Below are 19,171 nucleotides of genomic sequence, written 5' to 3' on the forward strand. Positions count from 1 at the left end.
TAAAGATAAATACATAATTAAGTGACGGAGCATGTCTATTTTAATTTCTTCGCGTTGATAAAGAGATTGATATAGTTTCAAAATACTAACAAAAATACTAATATAATATGAGAATACGCATTCATTTTAAAATTCAAAACACTTGCATTCTCTTTAAATTTTTTTTCTTCTCTATGTAAATTTTAAATGCTCCAAATGATCCTTTCCTTAAATGCAACGATTTGGCAACTTCTCTACACTAATCATATGAATATTAATGTCCTCCCCCATCATCCAAATAAGCAACAAATCATGTATGTTTTAAGTGAAGAGGTAATTATTGCTGTAATTAGACAAAAAGAGAAAGGAGATAATCCTGAGTATGATAGCATGAAAAATACAAAAAAATTAATGTCACAAAGCTCTAAACATGCATGAGAAGTTATAAAATATTTTGGTTTCAACAAGAAATTGTCCATACTAGCGAGTTATTATCTATCTCTATGTTTAAAGAAGAAATCATTATCTTTAATAACTTTTTAAAAAATATTATTTCATTCCATGTTAAATATTTAACGTTACATTGCATATATTTTTTACAATATACAAATAATTATTACTATGTGAAGACAAGTTACTTAAGATAGAATCTAAAAAACCTATAGTTTATTACAAAATGAGGTATATTTTTATTTATAACTAACTCTAATTGGGACTTAAACTTTTTATAACTATGTAGAGATTATTCAAATATAGAGTAACATTGTAGAGATGTTTTACTGTATATGGACATATAAATTGAGATAGTAAAATCTCTTATAATAAGAGGATTGTGTCTCGAATCTCGCTTGTATATGCATGTAAATACTTGTGTCACTTTTTGAAATAAATTTTAAACCTAAATTTCATGTATTTAATTGCTCTAACGGGAGCAAATTCATAATTTAATGAAGCTAAAAAGAAAATGCTTTCTATATGTTTTGGACTAAATAACAACAGTCGCTCCCACCTATCCTATCCCTTAGTGGCTCCATGACCTTATAGTTGACAAACAATCATCAACCCTTTTACAAACTTCTACAAATACTCATTATAGAAATATGTTTTACGTGTGATTTTAGACCATTTGTTCTATTGATATTCAACTTTTTATCGTGGAGTTGGATGGCAGCTCACCTCATTTCGAATAAGGAATTATTTTAGTCTTCCCCGAAACTTGAGTAAGTTCCACTAAGAAATTAGTGTAGACATTAGAAATGAGTTGTTATAGATTTTATTTGAAAAAAAAGAAAAGACCCGTACAAATTGCTACCATCAAATGTCAATGCCAAAAAGAGAAAGGAAAATATACATGTATATCTAAAAAGGTCATCTGCTCGAGAGTCAAATCCAAATCATGGGTTGAAGAAGTAAATTAGAAACCCTTTAAGCTTAGTGGGTTGCTGCTTTATCTTCTCATTGTGAGAGAGAGATTCAAAGCCACTAATGAAGTGGCTTCAACCATTTTGATGTATTTGTTTGTCCTCTTCACAAGAGCATTCAATGAGATGCTAACTCTCACCGAACATATAAAAAAAATGACAAATTCAAAAATTCAATAGATATATATATATATATATATATATATATATGCATGTCTTGGTGAAGATATGAATGAAATCACTTCATCAGAGCAATCATGATGCATCACATCTTGCTTGTAAATTGACAAGTGTCATCTACGCTCTCATTAGCTGTCGCAGGCCTAGGCACTTTCACATTTGTCGCGTTCACTCGATGAAATCCCCACGCGGCGCTCTTGGATGCCCCACATGTGTGGCCATATGCGCACGTGTTAGCTCAACGTCACGCTATTTGCCGCGATGTACAACTGGGAACCCCGAAATCGATGCACATCCAGCCACCTGGCATTAATAATGCAACAATTTTGTATTCTTGCGGGACGCGTGTCGGGGTGTGAACGGAAGAAACCCAACGAAGAGATGAGACAGTACCCTGGGCCTTTAGGGCACCCCCAGTCCCGAACATTACTATCCAGGTGGCATGTGTCTTCAAAAATGTCGTAATGTAAGCACAAGAAGCTCCAGCAGAAATCATGACTCTCATGTCGTGTCCCATCAATTTTGGATGAAGCAATTTCCTTGGACTTACATATCTATCTATAAGATTCTTTTTATTTTTTTATTTTTTATTTTTTGGGTTTCTTTTTCATTGTTAATTAGGACATTTACTTAATAAAACTACTTAAAAATTAATAGGTCAAGACTCTTGAACAATTATAAAAATATAATTCAATTAAAATTATTCCAATTCATCATTCGTTCTGATTTTATGCATCAAAACGATTAGGTGCATATGGCATTAAGTGAGATTATTGATGAGGTGGGGTGCTTAATTAGTCTAACCCTTACCTAAATTATGACGACGAACGTTCTATTAAAAGTAAACAGTATCTATACCAAATTAATAGAGTGGAGTTGAATGGGATAATCTATAACAAGAGCATCATTGGCTGCATATGGTTTCTTTATCTCTCTCCCTCTCCCTTGATAATTACATCTCCCATCTTCTATACACACCATTGTTGCATATGCACGCATGCCTCATTTGCAAAGCACTAAACAAATTTAGAGAAGAAGGGGGGGGGGGGGGGTGACTGTTAGTTGAGGATAAGTAGCCACTCTTGTTGCCTAACAAACCTAAAAGGAATCCACCTAGATTAGCAAAAAGTTTATTTTATGTTATCTCTTCATCAAATTATGGTTTTTGGCTTGCCACAAGTATACCCCTTGTCTGGTTGTAAAATGACTCTTCAATTTATCACTGACAATTAAGCCAGCGAATCTGATTTTCTAAATTGAATCACTGACAAAGGTTGGTTAGACGACTATGAGTTTGAAAGAGGGAAAAATAAGGTCAAAATTTCATGCTTTAAGAAGAAACAAATACATATCATAAAGAAAAAAACCAACTTTAATAAATATGCACGATTAGGTATTGAGTTTGATTGGGAATGTTGCTAATCTTTGCATTATGACAATGACAAACTTATATTGCCGAAACGTCCAATTAAGATTTTTTAATCATCTCTTTTTATAGTCAATTCTTTGAAGGAGCTGTCGTTGTGGTCGATAATGAAGCACAATTATCCCATAAAAATCTTGAATTAATTACATCATATACCACTATGGAATACCCGATAATGAATACAAACTAGAATACAATATGGATCATGTAGTCCAAACAACTCCATTCAAGTAATTATCAGATGCCTATGTTTGTATAATTCAAAAATCTATGCTTGTATAAGAACACATAAGGAAGCTGAGGAAAGATATTTAACATATATACATAATACATGGAGTAGTGACCGACCATATCCGAGTGACACGTGTTACTGAGTTTAGTTTCGAGTGAAGTATTTGATGTAGATTGTTGGGACTGCGTGACTGGGTACACAAAAACAAGACAAAAACACTTTACAACTACAATTACAGACGTGCATGTGCAGTCACGCAGTTTTGTTATACTGAATACAAGAAGAAAATAACGAGCACAAACAAAGATGTGCAGATTCATCTCACCATGCAAGCATGTATAATTGGTGTCTGTCGGCTCATCTGTCATATATGCTCCACAGACTTACGAGAAGAAGGCTGCAGGTTTCTCTAAATAATTGATGATGGTGATCATGAGTGAAATGTGAAAGATCAAAATTATAAAACACATATATCTTGAATACGTATAATTGGTGCAATAGAATTCTCTCATGATGTAAGATTATTTAGAGCCAAAAAAAATACAAAGGTGTGCATGTGTAGGGGCTAATCTTGTCTGTCGCACGTATAAGTCTTCATGTTCTTTTAATACAGCCTAGCTAAGGTCCAGCGTCAAAAAAGTTAACATCCACTTATGGTAAGGATCCTCAATCCCTTTGGTACGACTTGAATACAAATTAATCACACACGTCAGTAACGAATGTGCGACATAGCTGCAGGGTTTTTAAAAGAGAGTTGATTAAGAGATGAGATGAGACTGGCTGGCTGGCTTGGTCATACCAATGAGTGGAGTCATAACATAGAAGACAAAGGAAATTATTGGACGATGGTTATTGATTCAAATAGGTATTGACCGAGCAGGTGCGTGATTGACATCCATGTACATACATATATGTGAGCAATGTTGATAACAAGAGCAAGAATTGAAGGAGATAAAATTGTCCGAAAGTTAGAAGAAATAATTCAGAAACAGATAGAGAGAGAGAGAGGTACGTACGTGTCCAAATTTAAGTCCTATGAAAGCTCAGAGAGCTGCGTCCCTTAGCCCATGTGCATCTGCATTGAAGATGTATGAAAGGGAAATTAGAAAGAAAAGAAAATTTTTAATTAAAACTAATAAATAGGTAGGTTGAGAGAGGGAGGGGCAGGGCCATGCACTGAGTGGGGGAGGTCGCTGTGGTGTCTGCTGAAGTTCACGTGGTTAGCCACGAGCTGCCATGCATTTGTCAACTTCCATTGGCTCTCATTTTGGCTGCATGCATTGTGTCCTTGTCTCGACTCTGGGTCCATCAGTTTCTCTATTTATGTTGCTTTTTTATTTTTTCTTTCATTTTTGCTATTACTGGTTGACTGCTAGTTCTTTAATATCTCTATGCATTTATGCAACAACAACTCTATCTGTGCCTGCTTTCTGCAACTTGATTGATTTATGAGGTTATTTCAATGCATTGCATGTGTCGTGATTTTTATTGTTTAGTTGGTATAAGGTAGTAGGTAGCTCAATGATAATGGCTATATCTTATATCATGCGGGTATTACTAAATATTAAAGGTTTTAATTTGTTAATTATATATATATATATATATATATATATATATATATATATATATATATATATATATATATATATATATATATATATATATATATATAAAGTGTAAATGAACTTGTGAATGGTAATTGAAAAAAAGAGAAGAAGAAGTATTTATTAATTGCTTCAATGAACTTCAATTATTCCTCTTCGGTTATATTTTGCCCCTTTTTCCCCCCTTTCGGATGAAGAGAAAATGGAACCGGATTCAACTTGAACCCAGACACCAACTGTTCAATTCGGCTCGGGATGAATTCGGTTGGGCCTGGGCTTTTTTTTCTTGGGTTGCGGATATAATTATGGAAATAAATATTAATAAACATATGTTTAAATGTAATTTTAAATAATAATTTTTATAAAGATGATAAAAAAAATTACATAATATCAAGTCATTAGGCATCATATTATCACCACAATTAAATTATCGCTACAACTATTTTATATTTTCTCTAATATTAAAGTTTTGATCTAGTAAGTTCATATTTCATTTGTATTTTTTATTATAAGATTAAAAAAAGTTTACATATAGTTGTGTAAATTTTTTTTTTAACTTTGAACAATTTCATATAAAAATTAACCGTAACTTTTAAAATTAATTTCATAACCATAATTTTAATATTTAATATATTTATAGTTTTTTTCTATAGTTATGGTGTTTATTGCATCAAGTTTAATATGCATTACATGCATATTATTTTTTTATTTTATCAAGATTATGTATTAGTATGAAATTTGTATCATTCAATAACGAAAATAAAATATTTTTTTTATTTTATGTAATTTTACTTCTTTTAAAAAACATGTCTAAACATCAATAAATATATTAAAAAATTTATTTTTATTTTCGTTATTATACAATAAAATAATATATTTTTAACAAAAATTACTAAGGGTATGTACAGATATAACATAGTACAATATAACATCTATAAATTAATAATGTTGGGACCATAGAAATTTATTAATTTAGAGAGATATTAATTAATCGATAAATTAATAATTTATTAATTTATAGAGTGTGTTCACAGTACAAAGAACTAACATTTAATTGACTGAAAATTCATTGTATTTTACAAATATAATCAATAGAATTTAAATAAATTCATCAAATAAATAATGTATACTTGATTAAATAAATTCATGAATTTTACTAAATGCATTCAATGAACTAAACAAAATGTTAGTTATTAACTTGTATAAATTGAATTAGAACTAATCTAATGTATCTATCTACTTGATTAACTAAATTCATGTATTTACATAAATTTTATCTAAATGTATTCAATGAACTAAACTTCATGAAGATTTAAACTTAGAGATGAGATTCAACTAGATTTAAACTTTAAGAAAAAACAAGTTACAATAGACTCATATTTTAATAAATTGACATAATCAGTTACATTTGTAATTTCAAAGTATTTGTAATTTCTATAATTATTAATTTATGATATAAATGGGACCACAAAGTTATATATGAGTTCTCAAAAAAATTATTATCTTAGTAATTTATCGAAATTATTAATTTAGCTTCAGGGCCCAAGTCGGGACTGCAAAAAATTATTATATTATAGAGATTATTAATTTATTGAGTATTAATTTATAGAGGTTATATTGTAAAAGGAAAAAAAAAAGAAATATACGTACAGATATAACAAAACGCATTAACAGCACTGCTTCCTTTCCTTCAAATCCCTAATTCCCCTTCTTTGCGATTTCACATTCGCACTCCACAACGGCACAAACCACATGCTGCTGCCGCTGTCGATTCGTTCAGTGCACCGGGGTAACCCGATCCGAACCGAACCGAACCGAACCGAACCTGAAATTTGTCTCAAGTTCGGTTTGGTTTGGGTTAGCTTATGAAATCCGACCGGGTTGAAAACTGCAACCCAATCGATTTTAATTTTGGTTCGTGTTCAACCCGAACTGAAATAAAAACCTGATCAGGTTAGCCTAAAAGGAAAAAAATGAAGAGTCGGACTATTAGCACTCCTCTAAAATCCTATTGAAACCTCTCTTTCAATTATATTTAATTTAATACTAAAAATACCATTTTTTCCTAAATGAACACTCTTTTCATTTATGAATTTTTCAGTTTCTAATATTTTCCGCACTCTTTCAGTTTTAATATTTGTATTTCTCTCTTCAAACTTTATTTATTATTTAATTTTTAAAGAAAAAAATCTTAAAAAAGTAAGACAAACATTATACTTAGAAAATAATAAATATTTTATGGGTCTAATACAATTTTATTCCACTTATAAATTGTTTGTTTAGCAATTGGTTTGAGAATCCTTAAAAAATTATTTGCAGTGGGATAAAATTTTATTTAGCTTATTTTTTCACTGTATTGTATCTTAATTAATTTGTCATGTTTATTACAAGAATTTTGTTTTGGTTTAGAGGATTACTTCTTAAATTTAGATTATTTTGCTGATAATAAAAGATATTTATATTGTGTAAGTAAAATAAAATTGAAGAGAGAAAGAAAATATAAATGGTTTAATTATATTTATATTCGTTTTTAAATATAATTGTAATAAAATAAGGGTTTTATAAGATTAATTGTAATATAATAAGGGTTTTATATGATTAATTAAGGGATGCCATTAGTCTAACTCAAAAAGAAATATACGAACAGATATAACAAAACGTATTAACAGCATTGCTTCCTTTCCTTCAAATCCCTAATTCTCCTTCTTTGCGATTTCACATTCGCGCTCCACAACGGCACAACCCACATGCTGCTGCCGCTGTCGATTCGTTCAGTGCACCGGCGTTGTAGCATTTAGTTGTTCCTCCTTCCTTGAGCCGATCTGGTTCCTCATTCAAGACTTCAAGCCACTGTCGTTTTGAGCCCATCTTGAGTCGTTCGCGTCTGATCCAACTACTGCCGTCACTGCCTCCGGCTTCATTCACCATCGTCAGCCACACAAGGTAAGGTTATACATTCGATTCCGAATGGTTATTTGTAAATCATCTTCTTTTGGGCATGGGTAAGAGGCATTATAGGCACTGAAATTTTTCAATCTTCTTTTGTGTAATGGTTATTTGTAATTGTTGCTGATTCGGCTACTTAACATTGTAATTGTTGTTGTCTTGAGTGTTAATGGTGATGGGTTATTAATGTACTATATATGTTTTGTCATTTGGTATCATTTTTGCTTTTCGTTTTTGCACCTGGAGCTGGCCTGGAGTTTGATTTTGGAATTTTAGGTGGCTGCCTGGGTGGGATTTGATTCATTTTAGTATGTTGTGACCCGAATTTGAATCCAAACTGTAATTTTAACCCGAATTTCGAACCCGAACCAAAACCCGATTTGCCCACCCCCACTCACAACAACCGCACAACAAAAACAACTTATTTAATAAGAACCCAAATTGTCCCTTGGCTTCTAACGAAATAGCTTATGTTGAAACCACCGTACAAAAAGAGTCATTTTCCGATAATTACTTAAATATAGGATTTTTCAAACCGAATCAGCTTAGGACTTCTAAATTTAAATCAAATTTAGGAATTTTTCTACCCTAGTGTAACGATCTGAGCGGCGTCTGTTTGGGTTTGAGAACAAGACAGGACAGCGGCTTTACTTAACACAAACTTAAAACCCTAAACCCTAATTTTGCATTTTTCGCATTCAATAAAGTACCCAAGAATCAATTCTCTTTCAGTGCAGAACCTCTGCTTACTCCAACTCCAGTGTCCTCCGTTGCCGCTGTCGTCATCGTTGTGTGATATTAAAGGTGTGGAATGTAATCATCAATTTTCAATTAATTGATAGATATGAAAAAAATTAATTTTTTATGCATTTGTTTGTTTAAAACACAAATTGTTGAGTAGGGGTTGTTTAAATTTAGCATTTGAGATGAAAGTTCTTTTTTTTAATAATTTGTTTCAGTTGGGTTTTTAATGCCGTGGCAATTTTTGGCTGATTTTATAGTTTTTGATGCTGAAAATAGCTTCAAAGATAAAAATCAAGATGAAAAATATATTTTGCTCATTAAATTATGTTGTTAAAACAGCATTCTGAAGGATTTTGTCTATTTGGTTACTTTTTGATGGATTAGGTTCTACTAGGTTAAGAAGAAGCACACAATGGCTGAGGAAGTACATATGCCGGTTACGGAAAGCGGTCCGAGGAAAAGGAAGTCGAGTAAAAAGAAGGGAGGTAAGGGAAAAAAGAAATTGAAGGTGATGCCTGGATCAGGAGAGAGGGTTAAGATAAACAACAAAATGAGAAAGCTGTTTCGCAAGAGGGCTAGAGCTTACAATTCAGATGATGATGAGGACGAGTCAGCCCCTGAGTTTAGAGGTGATAGTTCACTTTCTGTGAAAAATCAGGAAGTGGAAGGCAGGGGTTCATCTGATACTGAAAGGGAAGATGGAATGGATCTAGATGTGGAAAATGAAGAATTTTCTGATGATGAAGAAAATGGGGAAATTCAGCCGGGGATTGCCAATTTTGCTGAAGGTTCTAGGGCATTCAAGATGGCATTCAAGAGCATACTAAGGAAAAGTGTAGCTGATGATGCACTTGTAAGCTAGGTTGCTAGGTTCTAAGTGGTGATTCTCTCTGTTCTTGAGATAAATGGAACTCGTATGACTTTGTTGGCTCTGCAGGGTCCAGTATTATCAGCCCACAAGAAGCTTGTTGGGGAGAAGCTTGCCGAAGAGGAAGCTGAACGGAAGGTCAAGGGAGAGGCCAAGAAGGAAAGGCACTTGGTAAGACCAAAATTGCATTCAATAACAATAATACCTGATAACATTTGAAAGTTTAACTTCTCCTTTCTATTAAAACTGGATTGATGCTTTTTATTAAACTTCAAATGATATAGGCAGCAGAAAAGGGGCATGTGAAGCCTGCTAATTACTTAGACTCATGTGAAAAGTTTCTAATTGGTGTTGCCACAAAAGGAGGTACCAAAATTTTCTCTTTGCTTGATTAGATATGCGCGACAACCATATGTTTCTTTGGTAATTAATTGCATGTCTTATACTAACTTGTTTAACATCTACCATGCTTCTTCCTCGGGGTCTCAGTTGTCAAGTTGTTTAATGCTGTAAGTAGCTCTATGACAAAATTACCAACTTCCATTCCTTTTGAAATTATTATTTTTTATTAATGTTTTTTTGGGTTGGATTTTTGTTATGATCGTTAACTTAAAACTTGAACTTTGTTATGTGATCTTATGCAGGTAAACAAGGCACAACATGCTCAAAAGGGATTGAATCCTTCAAGGTCTAAAGATGAAAAATGTATGTTGAAATAATACGTATCTTTATTTGCACTTGTTCTTGTTTCTGTCTTGTAAATTCTGAGTGAATGTTGTCTGAATCTGCCAGTGCTAAAAAAGCGGAGGAAAGAAACATTCTTTTCTGAGTTGGGCAAGACATCAGTTTCCACTGCTGATGCTTCCGCTAAGGTTTGCTTTCTGCTTTTATCTTATGTTTGGGAGTCTGAGCCATAAGGGAGGAAAATATAAGACATAACCCTACAAAGAAGAGAAGAAAAGGAAGATGGTTGAACGATCTTTTTTCCTTCTGAATGTTTATAAGGGCTAAAAAAGAAAATTTGATTGAAGAAAAAGCGAATAGAAATTGTTTATAATCAGAATATCCAATTCAAGTCATTCAAGGTAAAGAAATAGTCTAAAAAATTATGATTTCACTATTATGGAAAAATAATCATGAAAAGTTATTTTGAAAATCATTTTTTTATGTGTCCAAATTCCATATCTTGTGGCCAAAAACCTATTCAGGTTTCAAGGACACCTTAGTAGCTTTTTCTCTGTTAATGTCATTTAGAGGAAATAAATCTGTGTCGACTCATGTGATCTCTAATTTTATCATTGCTGAAGTACTCACATGGCATGGGATTTCACCAAATATTTAGCTTCAATTCAGATCTTTGGTGCATTTTTGGTTGTGGATGCAGGGTCCTAATTCTTCAGGTACCGCAGATGGTGAAGGTCCTGCATGGGCTCCATTACGTGATAACTACATGCTAACAAGTTCCAAGTTGAAAGACTGGGATAAAATGCCAGTAAGATCATGAATAACATCGAGTGTTTGGTAATTGTTTTGTACATCAGTATGCTGTTGTGCATACGTTCTCATACTATTGGCTGTTTTTTCTCCTAATTTGTAAGCAGGATAGCACAGTAGCAGCCGATGAAACTGGAAGGTTGTCGGAGGAGGATGGTAGTTCTGATGATGATTGATTAATTGATGTGGCAATTGTAGTGGTTCTTGTTTGTATCGACCACATTCCTCCGTAAAAGATGGAAGTGCGTAATTGACATGGACATACAAATTTTGTGTTTCTTCCTTACCTATTTACTTTTTGTGTTCAATGGACATTCTAAGGGCAGCAAAATCAACGGGCAACGGAAATTACCAAACCATGCCGAGGTTTCAAGGCTTGAGGTAATTTATAAATTATGTACGTAAGAGATCAAGATCAAATGAAAATGGAGCCTTTTACGCCAAAATTAGAGCATTTTTTTTAAAATCATATGGTAAATATACTTGACAGTACAAAATATCATAAAAACAGACAATAGAAGAAACAAGTTGCTTGAATTGGATGAGACAAAAAATTCTAGTGTAGCAGCAGAACAAAGAGTGATCTGATGAATACGCTTCATTTATTTCTAGTGCAGCAGAACGAACACTGCTCAACAAACAAATGAATAGAGTTCTTTCACAGCCATTGCACGTTAAAAAAAATACTGAGTGGTATAACGTCATACTTCTTCCTCCTAATAACTATGTACAATCATCCCGTGCTGTACATATCGTACAAACAAAAATAGGAGAGTAACGAATCGGCAAGTCTTTTCGTCAGATCTCCACAGTGCTCTCTTCGTATCGTTATATTCTCTACTGCATAATAGATATTGTGTGCTATACATGTCGAATGAAAAGCAAATTTAAAACTACAGCTCAAGCTTTCTACTGAGACCTGATAGCCGGGAGCTCTGCAGTCCATGCTATGGCAGTCCCTTTCTCTAAGTAGCCAACTTATGTAGAATAATGATTAATAGCTGAAAGCAAAGTGGAGGGTGTAGATGTAGATATTGTTGAAGCAGCTGTGTGCATCTTCTTCCTCATAAAGAATTGAGCAGGTGAACTTTGCCCAAAGAATTTGTTGGAGATGCTACCCACAGTTTGAAGGACGTTGGTCATGAAGTTTTTGATCCATTTGGTCTGTTATGGTAATGGAGAAGTAGCCAGCTGCTCCCGAGATTTATTGTTGAAGCGTTTGAAACTTGATGTGTTTCAACATCCACCGCTTTCTCCCCGAGAGAACCTAGTACCCTGAGATATAATCATGCAGCTTGTCATTTCACAGGAAATAAAAAAGCACCAGTTCATCCACTGTTTAGGTAATAATGACTGAGGCTTTTCAACAAAACATTGCATGTTTCTTTCCTTTTAAAGCATGGTTAAAAATGTGTACTCTCAGTAGCTTCTCGTCTCTGTTTGGGTCAAAGGGTCATAATCGTAAGCTTCACCAGCCTTGACAAAGCGTCCCTTCACACGCCTTCTGACATCTGCCCTTGCTTTGCGAGATGCATACCGCACTCTTTTGTCAAACCTATCACAAATTTAAGACAAGGAACCATATAATTCCTTACAAGCAGCAAAACAGGTGTGCAATTTGAACAATTTACAAGCAGCAAAACAGGTGTGCAATTTGAACAATTTAAACAGACTGTCCATTATCAATGCAACCTCAGATGAAAGTAATCCAATGGAAGTATTTATGCATAATTGTAAGTAAATCATACATGGAGACAGAAGTACACAGATACAGACAAGCATCTCTACTTCTGAGTGAACATTCAATTCTTTCTCTCTCCCATTAAAGTGACATGCTATCAATAAAAAACAACTAAGGAATTCAGAAAAAATGAACCCGAGAAATCTATACCCAAATGACTGCATTGCAAGGTAAAGTTAAAGCAACTAAAAGCACAATTTTTATTTCAGCAATTATGTCTAAAGCTGAATCCAACAAATCGTCACACCATGCAAGTTTAAACATAATTTTCGGTTCAGTACTAACTTGCGTGTCTTCTTCTTTTCCTTGTAACGCAAGACAGCTTTACTACGGCTTGCTGATGTAAAAGATGTCTCAGGACAAGGAGGACACCATGGAGGTTCACCCATAAGAAGCATCGAAGAAGCATCGCATTCTTGATAATCACCAGCATTACTGTCGCCAGTAAGGCCAGAAAATGAGAGGCTTGAGTGTCCTTGCTTCGCCGTGAAACAAAGGATTGGTTCAGTTTTAGTACTCATTATAGAATCAGCAGATGCTGCATTGCTGCATGCTGGCTGCATTGCATTGACCAGCCCAGCTGAGGAGCCCTGCATATGGGCAAACAATTCATATCATGGGAACATTTCACGCGGGTGATTTCCAAAAGCGTTAGTTAATAAAGAAGAATTGCTTCTAGTGTTAATGATATGAGATATGTACAACCACATCAAATTGAGTAAAACAGTTCTAAATGAGATGAGTAAACAAGTTAACACAATAAATTACAAAGAGCAGGTCAACTAAATAATAAAATTTGCTAACCACCAGATACCATCTCAGTGAAAACTTGATGGATACTCCTTGGATTTATGCTAATTTTGAGGAATGTATATGCTAATATTTTTTTAGAGCTTCCAATGATAATAACCACAGGAAATTTATGTTACAGATCCTATTGAAATTTGAGGATTATGGCTAATATGTATCACTATCAATAGGGCCATAATTTTAAAATTAAGAAAACGGCGATAATTTTAAAATTAAGGGAAAAATACATGCAGTGATGCACAGAAATATGGTAATTAGTCACATTGAGAACTGGGCCATGCACTTCTGCATCTGAGTAAAAACACACCAGATTCCAAGACAAACAACAAAAACAGCTTTGTTTAAAATTATCTTGAAAAATTCATAAACAAAAAATTAGCAATTAGAATAATGAAAGAACAATTGTACCCTTTTTAATTAATTAATTTTTATATTTTAAAATGTGGTTTATCAAGAGAGAGCATCAGATTCACTATTTATACTAAATAAAGAAAGAAGCCACATAAACACAGCACAAGAATATTTGGAACACAACAGAACAGGAACTGATAGTATCATACATGCAAGAATGGTAATGCTGACTATGATTGTGTGCACATTATAAAGCATGATAAAATAAGATAAGAAACCTCAGCAGCAACTGCACCCTGACAGTTTGAATCAGCAGCAGACATGTCCTTTGTCCCAAACAAACTTTCAATTCCACCATTCTCAAGAAGCTCTTCTGAATGATTGAGAGTTACACCAAAAAGTTCTTCATAATTCTCAAAGTTCAAATCCATTTCATCCATATTGAAATCCTCATAGAGGTCATCATCTTCACAGAATGCAAGACCTTTTGTAGCAGAACAGCATAACTGCACATTAATGAAGTAAAAATTTGCAAAGGTCATTGATAAATAAATATACAACGAAAATAAGCAGAGACACCCAAACAACTGAGCATTCTAAATTTGGTGAACAATAGCTTCATGAGACATAAAAACACCTATAACCACAAGAGACAAAAAACTTCACAAAACACAACTTACATCGGCAAGATGCGAGTTCAAATCAAATCTGAGCTCTAGCAGATCATTCTAAACTGGAGAATTCCATATTCCAATACAAAGAATAAGAATGCACGTAAAATGAATAATGCATATATACCAAATTGTTCTAACAACAATGTAGTCATGCACGAAACTGCTCACCAGGTGAAAATTGATTTCATTCGAGACTGATACTTGTAACTCTATTTTGCACGACGACTCAATTTAGGATGAAGTAAAATTATTGATTTATTTAGTTTTCCTCCCCATCTCTTAAAAACTCTATCTTTTTGTCCCTTTGATGAAAATCCACTGCCTCTTTTCAAAACTAACAAGGGTTTGTATGTATTCCCTCCCTCTCATGAGGTTTTGTCCCCTCATTCTTATTGTCACCTCTCTCCCTTTTTCTCTACCTTGGATACCATATCCCATGGGTTCCTAGTTTGATCCTTGATGGTAATATGTTCAACTAACTTAACACATTTTCGAACAGTGAAATAGCACAAAAAAAAGCACTAATCATCAAACCATTAACCTATAGACACAGAAAGATGTTACTGCAGTGCAATAGGGTACTCTATCAAAGAAAAAACATGCTGGATTGCTGAAATTTCAATAAAACTTTTAAAGAATCAGAATGAAGAATTTCAAAATAGCATTTACCTTTGGCAAAGGTGGATTATTCGCTGATCCGTGGATTTGATCAAGATTCTGTGTCGTAGAGTTAATTCCAGGCACAGATGTAGCCCCAACCCTAACATTTGACTTATCTGCATCACACACATCATTGGCCTCAACACCACCTCCAGCTGCATTCTGGCTAATTGAGTCCTCATTAGGTCCCCAGGAATTCTTTATGCTATTATCAGTTATGCTCATCAGACCCAGTTCCTGCTCACAAGCAGATTCACCTCCAGATGGAAAATCTAACACAAATGACCAGATTGAAGACAGCTCAGAAGCTGACGGGCAGCCAGAATAACAGTTGATTGTTTGCCTCTTATGGCTTGAGGCCGATGTAGAGGTTCCATGACCAATCCAATCACAATTCTGACAAAGGGAAACCCTTTCTTCAGCACATCTAACTAATGCCGGTTGGGAATTACATCTTTCACATAAAAGTGTCCTTGAATGGCGTTTGGACAGGGCATTGGCTAAATGAACGTTTCGGTCACATGATAAACATAAGCATGCTGCATCTGAACGGCAATAAACAATAGACCTCTGATCCCCACAAAAGTCACACATGTAACCCATTTTCCCAAATCAATATTTTTGTAAATCACAGCTCCTAATAAAACTATATCAGTCAACCTAAAGATACAAGCTTCTTGAAGTGGCGACGACGATCCCTTAGTTGTAATTGCAACCTTCAAAAATATCACACAAAACAATACTTAATACAAACCCACAGATAAAAATACTCAGTACAAACCGAGAGATAAAAGTATAGACACACCAGATTTAATACAGCTGCATAAAATGAAAAAACAAAGTACTGTTGCCCTGATTAAACACCACAGATGGTGTACGTACACAAACAAACAAATTAATATTTGAATCCAGCAAATAAAACAGCACCAAACAAGAAAATTTTACTCTTTTATTAATTATAAGTCTGATCCACTTAAATAAATAAATAAAACAGAAAATCACTCTGCTTCGGAAAAAAAATACACTTTTTCAAAAAATAGCTTTTCTTATCTCAGAATTATGAGCTAGTAAAGTAAAATATCAAACAAATATCAGGCAAATGAATCAAACCCAGAAGCAAAAAGTAATTCTCATCACAAAATTATATGTACACATCTATCAATACAAAAACTTTAGGAAAACAAACACACGAACAAGCCAACCTCCATAAAAGGGCTAAACTGAACGTATTAAACAACAAACAAACAACATATTTCTGAAGCAAGGAAAAACATAGAAGGGGAAACAAGACAAATCTGATGACAAAAATCAAAACTCGTACTCAATCAACGACACCCAGATAAGAAAATTGAACGAGAAAAAGCAAGGAAAAGCTGAGAAATTACCGTGAGTAAAGAGAAGACAAGATCGGTAAAGAGGGCTGTGTGTCAAAATAATCCAAAGATAATAATAATCTTCTTCAAAATTTTAATTAGAGGAGCAAAAAACCATTAAAGAAGCAGGAGCTTTCCAGAATCCATCTCTGCAAACGAAGAGAAATAAGATAAGAGTGGGTCGCGTTGGAATAGGAAATGTGACATAAGCTGATAAAAAGTGCAATGAGAGAGGAAATAAAATTTTATAAATTGAAAAGTGCAATGAAAGAGAAAATGAAATAGTTTATTATTATTATAATAGAATAAACATAAAATCTTAAAAGAAAATAATAAAAAAAAAACTTAATGTGTGTGGGGGCAAGTGGGGCAAGTGGGGCCCGGTCCTTTTCATAGTGAAAGGAAAAGTTAGGCCTTTCCTTCCTCTTTTCTTTGCTCCCTCCTATAAAAAGGCTTTTATTCATAATAATAATAATTATTATAATAATACACTTTTCTGATTGTTTTTTTTAATTGTTTTTTTAAAAGTAAAAAAGTGCTGAAAAGCGCTTTCACATGCTCACACTTTGCGGATAAACAGTGAGCGTTATTTGCTTCATTTGTTGTACACGTGTTTTTTTTTTTTTTGGGGGGGTTTTACTTTTTGCTTTTGATTTGTCCACTTGGGTTTTCTGATACCTGGCGGCCGCGGGAGCGATTTTTTAAGTACGGATGTCAAATTGGCAAATGCCATTATTTATTTATTTATTTATTTTTATACTTAATTAAATTCTCTGATTAATTTGTATAAACTTATCTTAAATCTACAGAAACCCTCTCACGGGGATGACGCCAATCGATTGTGTACTCCACAACAAATCTATTTTTAGTGCCTTGAAAGTTAATAGAAAAAGAAAAGAAATATTCAAACTTTGGATCATTAGGCATGCAATTTTTTTTATTAATTCCTAATCATATGCCATTTTCATTGGTCCAGCTTCCATTTACCATTATATATATAAAAATAAGATAAATCAGAAATATCTTTGGAGGCTCTTCTTATATCCCACCCACAGATCAGGTGCTCTTTGATTTGATTATACGATAATTGATCTTTTTTTTTAAAAAAAAAAAAAAGAATCGAAAACTGAGATATTTTGGTTGGTTTGGGAAAACAGACAAAAAATAGTTGGCTGAAATAAAAAGATATTTTTGGGTTTGATTTCACGTGAGCCGTTTACTACTACTACTCGTAAACGGTACGCTGTGAGCCCAGGGGCAGCAGGGAAACATACAACTTAGAAATTGCTTCTGCTGTTGCTGTGAAGGGAAAACTGGAAGGACAGGTGGCAGTAAATAGGGAGAGAGTAGGAAAACAATGTGTACTCGGGAGAGTTAGGAGAGGGGAGAACCAACTAAAGCTATTAGCTAATAGTTTCAGATAAGGCATTTGTACGTAATGAATGAGCCACTAGACAGACAAAGAAAAGACATGTGAGATTCAACCCTACAACTGGCAAAAGCGCATCGCTTTTTCTAATTATTTTTATTATTTTCCCGAACTACCCCTCTTCTCTTTTTCTCTCCCCGTGTTAAATGATTGACCACCACTTCACTGCCCGTATGTGGCCCACGCAAAGCCAGGACAAATGGTCAAATCTCAATCTTTCATTTAATGCCAATGGGACTTTTAAAGTGAAAGCAGTACAGGCAAATGTTGACCTACAACAAAGCAGCCTGTCTGTTTGGTTGGAAAGAAAATATAGACGGGAAAATAATTTTTAGGGTGGGAAGTTTTATTTTCCAAGTTCGCAAAATTATTTCCTCTCTGGCCCAACACTATACTTTTTCTCCGAAAGTGGAAAGCAAATAAGCAAAAAGAATGGAGTTGGTGTACTGATTTGGGAACAATTATCATACATCTCATACTCTATTATAACTTTCAAAATTTAGACATGCAATAAAAAGTTTGACAAGGAATTAAAGATATAAAACTTGCAACAAAGAGTGAGACTGTGAGAGAAACTATTTATTCTATACACGGCTGATTATGCAATTTTTTATTTTTTATTTTCACATTTAAACAGCTTTTAGAAATTAGAATTATGAAATAATCTTTCATATTCATAGAATTTAAAAGAAACAATAATTTCTTAACGCATTTAATTGCAATTAATAAAGACGCCCCCAGGGGGAAGGGGTGTAATCAAAGTAGTACTCTGCCCACATACTTTTTTTTCTCGTTTTATATCGTTTTGTTTATTTTCTATTAAGGTACAAACAGTGAGTTCACACTCTTTTCAACCACTATTTGCAAAATCTACTTTTACTCGAACTCCCACACTCTGTTCATTAACATACTTCAAAATCCAAAACCTTAAAAAGCCTCTCTCTTTCTTCCCCCCATTTTTTTAAATTTTGTTACCAATATTCAGCACCCACCCGCACAACAAAAGTTGAGGGCAAATACTATCTTATCCCATAACCACTGTTGCTTTTTATAGTCGATAGCAATTAGCAAGTAATCCTGTAGCACCTAGATCCCACGTATAACCTAACTCTCATGAATTACATGAAAAAACAAAAAAAAAAGCTTACCGTACCATATGATGGGAACAGGGCAGGAGTGATGCTTGGAAAAATCTAAGGCATATCAGATGACAGATGCTTCTTTTAATGAGGGATCTTA

General features: G+C 33.9%; 2 protein-coding genes and 1 long non-coding RNA gene across 6 annotated transcripts; 2 read left to right on the top strand and 1 right to left on the bottom strand.

Moving 5' to 3' along the window:
* The first annotated feature begins 7,454 nt into the window (after positions 1 to 7,454).
* LOC102630811 (uncharacterized) lies at positions 7,455 to 11,251 on the top strand. Of its 3 annotated transcripts, none has more exons than XM_006469350.4 (9): positions 7,455 to 7,785; positions 8,917 to 9,385; positions 9,470 to 9,571; positions 9,685 to 9,766; positions 9,890 to 9,909; positions 10,045 to 10,105; positions 10,193 to 10,272; positions 10,785 to 10,892; positions 10,999 to 11,251. In XM_006469350.4, the coding sequence occupies exons 2-9, from the start codon at positions 8,945 to 8,947 to the stop codon at positions 11,068 to 11,070; spliced, it is 966 nt and encodes a 321-aa protein (XP_006469413.1). In that variant the 5' UTR covers positions 7,455 to 7,785; positions 8,917 to 8,944; the 3' UTR covers positions 11,071 to 11,251. The 3 variants fall into 3 exon arrangements, with proteins under 3 accessions (XP_006469413.1, XP_006469415.1, XP_052291465.1); XM_006469352.3 differs by having other exon boundaries at positions 7,457 to 7,785; positions 11,002 to 11,251; XM_052435505.1 differs by lacking the exon at positions 7,455 to 7,785 and adding an exon at positions 8,267 to 8,592.
* Positions 11,252 to 11,479: 228 nt separating this feature from the next.
* On the bottom strand, positions 11,480 to 16,753 carry LOC102606825 (zinc finger protein CONSTANS-LIKE 9). 2 transcript variants are annotated; one of them, XM_006469353.4, is made up of 6 exons: positions 16,516 to 16,753; positions 15,140 to 15,846; positions 14,075 to 14,302; positions 12,921 to 13,225; positions 12,312 to 12,449; positions 11,480 to 12,169 (listed from the first exon to the last, which is right to left on the bottom strand). In XM_006469353.4, the coding sequence occupies exons 2-5, from the start codon at positions 15,731 to 15,733 to the stop codon at positions 12,314 to 12,316; spliced, it is 1,263 nt and encodes a 420-aa protein (XP_006469416.1). In that variant the 5' UTR covers positions 15,734 to 15,846; positions 16,516 to 16,753; the 3' UTR covers positions 11,480 to 12,169; positions 12,312 to 12,313. The 2 variants fall into 2 exon arrangements, with proteins under 2 accessions (XP_006469416.1, XP_015382901.1); XM_015527415.3 differs by having other exon boundaries at positions 11,480 to 12,449.
* On the top strand, positions 12,360 to 12,746 carry LOC107175711 (uncharacterized). Its single transcript, XR_001507218.3, has 2 exons — positions 12,360 to 12,503; positions 12,540 to 12,746. It is a non-coding gene; the product is annotated as an uncharacterized LOC107175711 (long non-coding RNA).
* Positions 16,754 to 19,171: the final 2,418 nt, after the last annotated feature.

This window comes from Citrus sinensis, chromosome 2, assembly GCF_022201045.2.
Source record: "Citrus sinensis cultivar Valencia sweet orange chromosome 2, DVS_A1.0, whole genome shotgun sequence".
Taxonomy (NCBI): domain Eukaryota; kingdom Viridiplantae; phylum Streptophyta; class Magnoliopsida; order Sapindales; family Rutaceae; genus Citrus; species Citrus sinensis.

Bases quoted from the DNA above. Each gene is read 5' to 3' on its own strand.
- LOC102630811 (XM_006469350.4), top strand. From the start codon at position 8,945: ATGGCTGAGGAAGTACATATGCCGGTTACGGAAAGCGGTCCGAGGAAA. The intron at 9,767-9,889 runs GTACCAAAATTT...TCGGGGTCTCAG, and splicing joins TGGTGTTGCCACAAAAGGAG to TTGTCAAGTTGTTTAATGCT. The intron at 10,893-10,998 runs GTAAGATCATGA...CTAATTTGTAAG, and splicing joins AAGACTGGGATAAAATGCCA to CAGGATAGCACAGTAGCAGC.
- LOC102606825 (XM_006469353.4), bottom strand. From the start codon at position 15,733: ATGGGTTACATGTGTGACTTTTGTGGGGATCAGAGGTCTATTGTTTAT. The intron at 14,303-15,139 runs GTAAATGCTATT...ATTAATGTGCAG, and splicing joins ATAATCCACCTTTGCCAAAG to TTATGCTGTTCTGCTACAAA. The intron at 12,450-12,920 runs GTTAGTACTGAA...AATTTGTGATAG, and splicing joins GAAAAGAAGAAGACACGCAA to GTTTGACAAAAGAGTGCGGT.